This window comes from Schistocerca nitens, chromosome 2, assembly GCF_023898315.1.
Source record: "Schistocerca nitens isolate TAMUIC-IGC-003100 chromosome 2, iqSchNite1.1, whole genome shotgun sequence".
Classification (NCBI taxonomy): domain Eukaryota; kingdom Metazoa; phylum Arthropoda; class Insecta; order Orthoptera; family Acrididae; genus Schistocerca; species Schistocerca nitens.
Window position 1 is genome coordinate 1,035,389,977 of NC_064615.1, and position 6,495 is coordinate 1,035,396,471.

The 6,495-nt window shown below is 42.2% G+C and overlaps 1 protein-coding gene across 1 annotated transcript; it reads left to right on the forward strand.

Annotated features, from left to right (window-relative positions):
* Positions 1-396: 396 nt before the first annotated feature.
* On the forward strand, positions 397-5,710 carry LOC126235519 (ctenidin-1-like). Its single transcript, XM_049944236.1, has 3 exons — positions 397-408; positions 5,072-5,296; positions 5,450-5,710. The coding sequence occupies exons 1-3, from the start codon at positions 397-399 to the stop codon at positions 5,708-5,710; spliced, it is 498 nt and encodes a 165-aa protein (XP_049800193.1).
* The last annotated feature ends 785 nt before the right edge of the window (positions 5,711-6,495 follow it).

A 6,495-nucleotide genomic window follows, 5' to 3' on the forward strand; every position in this document is an offset into this window, starting at 1 on the left:
TGGCCGTTCAGTTAATTTGAAATCTGTTTCTTGTCACTCCTCCTAAGCTGGAAGTTCTTCCTGCCTTTCTTTATATTAATATTTACAGCCATATTCAGTGATGCCGTAACGGCGTTGTGATCACTGATTTTCTGTTGTACTCTGAGTACCGGCAGATCTGAGATCTTCTTCACTTTTGTATTGACAAATTACTACTTTCCATAGCTCCACATAGCTCCTGTATCAGCGGAGGTAGTTACGTAGCTGTGCAGTTTCTGTGAAACCGGACGCCGTAATTGCGCTCTGGTGAATGTGGGGGAGTAGGCGGGTATTTGGCCTGCTACGGGTATAAAAGCTCACTGCTGCCTCGGAAGAGTATCAGTCATTGCTCGCTCTCAGCACAACACACAAGCAGCAATGAGGATCCTGGTGAGTACCGACAGTAAATACTTGCTACAATAGAGCCCCCTCATTCGAGTCTAGTGTAGATGCGTTTATGCACCTAAGTATGTGATACACATTCAATAGAAACATCGAGCGAACGCAAAGGAAGACACATGAGTCTTATCAAGAACCTCAAGAAAGACATTTTTGGCATTAGACAACGTCTTCCGTAAAACTAATTAAGGATTACAATGCCAATATTTTGAACCATATGCAGCACTCCTCCACGAAGCGAAGAAACAGGTCAAGGTTTCTTTGAGGAGAGATCACGGCAAAAAATGCCGAGAAAGCTGAACTATAAAACATTCTAATCAAAAAGCCTAATGGACAACGGAAACACAATTCGAAGAATACTGAACTGTCAGTCAGGCGAAGCAATAGGCCTAATGGCCAACGGAAACACAATTCCAAGAACACCTCTTCAGACACCCATTTACAAATTAGAATTTAACACAAATTTGACGTCAAGGTTGCAAGAACGGCATACTTGCTACGACTGGAACGATGGAGGAAAAGACTGACCATGGGTTTTTCCGGCAACCATCCCAGTAATTGTCTGCTCCAATTTACGGAAACCACGGAAAACTTCAGATAGGGTGGTACAGCTTATTCTTTTCGCGAATACAAATTCTCGAAACCATTGCACCACCTCGCTTGATGAATTTAGGTACAATCCGAATGCTTCAGATACGGCCCCGATTATCGCTGGAGATCGACTTGGACTAATAAAAAAATGTAGACGAGAATAATAAACTGCTAGTCTTCCCCGAAGCCTTCACGGAGCGGAAAGAAATGATTAAAATGTGACGCAGCTGACCTGGAACATATTTACAGTTACGGAGTCAGAGATACATATTTTGTCTAGAAATGAGAATGTAATGTTCCTATACTTACCATGTCAATGCTACCTGTAGATTAAGTACTGAATGTGACTATCATATATTCTAATTTCGTTCGTCAGTTACGTAGGAAAGCATTATTTCGATAGGTTATTCATGGCTCACTTTCATTAATACATAAAATTTATGCTTTAATTTCCCTGCTTACAGACGGTATAAAAAGATTTACTTTATTGGCTTTACATATATCACCTAAGGTGCGCTGATTTATTGCGAAATAATTTTGAGTTTTGCAAACGTCACAATCCTGTATTTTTTGTCGTAGCTTTTGAAACTTGTAAACTGGTTACACATATATTCATAGTCTTTAGCAAAAGTTTCTTTTCAGTGAGTTAAGTATTATTCCTCCCACCACATGCTGGACATTAATTATTTGAACATGGAAGAAACCACTTAGATACAGCAGGGCTGCTCCTTTGTAGCAGGAAATCTGGTTCCAATTACTCTCCAAAACCGTTGCCCTGTAAAAGAGCTTAACTAAGTCATTTAAACGGTGAAAACCAGTGTAACAGTAGTTTTCTGTTTCCTAAAAAAAAGAGTCAAATTTCTATATCATCACATAATGAAGCATCATTTTCTCTTTACCCTTCCATATCTTTTAGCACAAGAAACGTGCACTGTTTCTTTAAATTTTTGTCATAAGTATAAGTAGTATCCAGCAAAATGCTCTATAAGTAAAATTCGAGCATTTTCTGTGTAGTCTACATCAGAGCAGTTGCAACTATTGTAAATAGAACTATGTACTTTTCTTTCTGACATTTCAGAAGTCTTGCGAACAACAGTGAATGATATAATAGTGACATTTTACTGCAGCAACAGTTGCGAAATATCAAAATGTGAAATTAAAGGCTAACGGTCCAGTTATTTCACCTAGTCCAAGCGCAGTTGCACAATGTTTACTCCGCACTGGAACTCACAGTTCCATGCCGTCAGGTTTCAACATAATTCATACGAAAATATACCGTTGAAATATTATTAAGCATCATATCACAGGGTCAGAGTACGCCGTCGCACCAAACGCTCCCGGTTGCTACGTCCAATCTGTGTATCAGTAGGCAAAACAAGTCGTGAGTTGAAACAGTACAACAAACTATTCCTAAATACAATTCACATGCATGAAAATTTTATCAGTTAAAATTTCTTCATTTCAGATAAAATCTGATATCATAATGCTACGTAGACTTTTATGACTAGAGTATATTTCTGTTGAAACTTTCGGGATCAGAAGCTTCAGACGTCTTCTGAAGTAAAAACGCAACTGCCATTTTACTTTCAAAGATGTCTCCCGCAGTCACAGACGAAACGCCAGAGAATAGTTGTATATTAGATTGTTGCAATAGTTCGTAGGGTTTTTTCGTTAGTTTAATAAACACAGCGGATACAAATAACAGAGACTAGTCTTCAATAATACAGTATATTCTCCTTCATTGCTTACAACAGTCTGCTAGCGCTGGGTAACATTTCTATTTCGCGACTGTAGTAATCACGTGGTTTTAAAGCGAAAAACTCGTCAACGAATGTTCGCAGCGTATTTTCATCAGGAACGGACGTTTATTGAAGGCTGTTCAATAGAGAGGGGAACGGCTGAAAATCTGAGGACGCAAGACCAGGCGAATGCGATGGATGCGGAACGACTTTCAAATCCAACTACTGTTAGTCTGGCAGAATGCGGGCTGGCGTTATCGTAGAGTGGCAACATTTCACGAAGTCTTCCTAGTCATTATTATTGGATTGCTTCTGCAAGACGTCTCGGTTGTGGACAACAAATGTCAGCGGTGATGGTTACACCTCGGGGAATCAATTCGTAGTACATTACACCAGATAAATAACATTATCTTTTATGTATGCGCACAGGATTTTGTATGGGGAGTTGCTGCTTTGTTTGGACCTCCAAATGACAGAAGGATAATATGTAAATTAGCAGCAGCGAACTACAAATAAAAAGTGACAATCGATAAATAAACCCATAGTAACCAGAATACCAACATCCGACCCATAGATCTGTACCTACAGATTGGAAAATTGCAAAGGTCGCACCAGTGTTTAAGAAGGGTGGTAGGAGTAATCCATCGAACTACAGACCTATATCATTGACGTCGGTTTGCAGTAGGGTTTTGGAGCATATACTGTATTCAAACATTATGAATCACCTCGAAGGGAACGATCTATTGATACGTAATCAGCATGGTTTCAGAAAACATCGTTCTTGTGCAACGCAACTAGCTCTTTATTCGCACGAAGTAATGGCCGTTATCGACAGGGGATCTCAAGTTGATACCGTATTTCTAGATTTCCGGAAAGCTTTTGACACCGTTCCTCACAAGCGACTTCTAAACAAGCTGCGGGCCTATGGGGTATCGTCTCAGTTGTGCGACTGGATTCGTGATTTCCTGTCAGGAAGGTCGCAGTTAGTAGTAATAGACGGCAAATCATCGAGTAAAACTGAAGTGATATCAGGTGTTCCCCAGGGAAGCGTCCTGGGACCTCTGCTGTTCCTGATCTATAAATGACCTGGGTGACAATCTGAGCAGTTCTCTTAGGTTGTTCGCAGATGATGCTGTAATTTACCGTCTAGTAAGGTCATCCGAAGACCAGTATCAGTTGCAAAGCGATTTAGAACAGATTGCTGTGTGGTGTGGCAGGTGGCAGTTGATGCTAAATAACGAAATGTGTGAGGTGATCCACATGAGTTACAAAAGAAATCCGTTGGAATTAGATTACTCGATAAATAGTACAATTCTCAAGGCTGTCAATTCAACTAAGTACCTGGGTGTTAAAATTACGAACAACTTCAGTTGGAAAGGCCACATAGATAATATTGTGGGGAAGGCGAGCCAAAGGTTGCGTTTCATAGGCAGGACACTTAGTAGATGCAACAAGTCCACTAAAGAGACAGCTTACACTACACTCGTTCGTCCTCTGTTAGAATATTGCTGCGCCGTGTGGGATCCTTACCAGGTGGGATTGACGGAGGACATCGAAAGGGTGCAAAGAAGGGCAGCTCGTTTTGTATTATGTCGTAGTAGGGGAGAGAGTGTGGCAGATATGATACGCGAATTGGGATGGAAGTCACTAAAGCAAAGACGTTTTTCGTTGCGGCGAGATCTACTTACGAAATTTCAGTCACCAACTTTCTCTTCCGAATGCGAAAATATTTTGTTGAGCCCAACCTACATAGGTAGGAATGATCATCAAAATAAAATAAGAGAAATCAGAGCTCGAACAGAAAGGTTTAGGTGTTCGTTTTTCCCGCGCGCTGTTCGGGAGTGGAATGGTAGTGAGATAGTATGATTGTGGTTCGACGAACCCTCTGCCAAGCACTTAAATGTGAATTGCAGAGTAGTCATGTAGATGTAGATGTAGATCTAAAACAGAAGTCCATGAAATCATGCGCCAACCTCATACATCGGCCACAACCGTTATGACCTGAAGTTTTAACCAAAAGAAATCAGGTATACTGCATAATCCTCTGGTCTGTATTGCAATACACATTTACTTGGATACACGTCGTAATTTCAACATTCTAAGTTTAATTTTCATAGTTTCACTGGAAACTTAATTGCTTCCACCATAATTCTTTGAGTAACAGCTGATTTTCTGCAATAGAAACAACTGCTGCACACAAAACTGTTAACACATAAGAGTAAATTGAAATTTCTGTAGTGTGTCAACATGCAACATAACAAATCAGTATTCACAGCTCTATTACCTATCTGATAGTTTGATTACAAACGTCTGATTCTCAACAGGTGTGCGTGTTTCTGTGTGGTCTGGCCCTGTCCGTCCTAGCCGAGGAGGAGCAGCCGGTGAAGGAGAAGCGAGGACTCTCCGGTTCGCTGGGTGGCTATAGTGGCGGCTATGGTCTGGGAGGTGGCTTCAGTGGCGGCTATGGAGGCGGCTATGGAGGCGGCTATGGAGGCGGCTATGGAGGCGGCTATGGAAGCGGCTATGGAGGTGGACTCGGAGGCGGCATTGCAGGTGGCATTGGGGCTGGAATTGGAGGGGGACAACCACAGATCACTGTCAACAGAATCCCTGTCCGGGTCCCAGTCCCTGTGGAGAGAATCGTTCGAGTGCCAGTGAAGGTCCCATTCACGGTAACCGTGGACCGGCCTGTCCCTGTGCAGGTGCCACAGCCGTACCCTGTCCCTGTAGACAACCCTGTGCCCGTCCCCGTCAAGGTCCCCACCCCAGTGTCCGTCCCAGTTCCTCAGCCCTACGTCGTTAAGCGTCCTGTGCCCTATGTCGTCAGCGCTGGCCACGGCGGTATCGGAGGAGGCATTGGTGGTGGTCTTGGAGGAGGCTACAGTGGCGGCCTTGCTGGAGGATACGGTGGAGCTGCCAGTGGCTTCGGAGGACTTGGCGGCTATGGAAAGTACAGCCACTGAAATCTGCAGCCAAACACAACAACTTGACCCATACATGCCACCAGTATCCGAAAAAAATGGAATGTAAAATCTTTTAAAAAAATAAATTATTTAGAATAAAATCTGTACACTTCTTCTTTATTTTCCTAACACTGAGAAAGTACACTTTGATCTCCTCATCTCACAGAAAATGAAGGAAAGCAAGTTATGTTACCATTCTACCTCATATTCAGCCCAAAACAATACTAATTTCATGTCTCAGTGTATGATGTGATGTTTGTCGTCGGAGAACAAAAATGTATTTTACATTTTTTTGTTACTGCAAAATATGCAGATTTAGCTTCTACTTATTGGATGAAGATGTCACAAAAATGACTTGCATAAACTGAAATCATTTTGGGAGAACCTCATATGATGTGATCTTTCTGGTGTTGTGGAATAAAGACTTGAAATAAAGCTATATGCGTATACTTATACATGTGCTTCTTACGGATCTTCTTCTTCTTTAGGTTTTTGAGTTGTAATTTCTCGCTTTGTTGATGAGTCTGTTTGATTTATATCCCACTGGAGAATGCCTTATTACCTGTCAATTGTGACACTTAAGTCAGTATTACGTATGAGCATCACTGACACTGACATCGCAGCATCAAGAAGTACCATCACATACACATCCACGTCAGTGTAAGACTCGAAGCCAATACACTATGCCCTCTGAGAGCTGACCAGCATAGCCAATTAGTCTGGCTGTTAGCCAAAGCCGGCCGCGGTGGTCTCGCGGTTCTGGGCGCGCAGTCCGGAACCGTGCG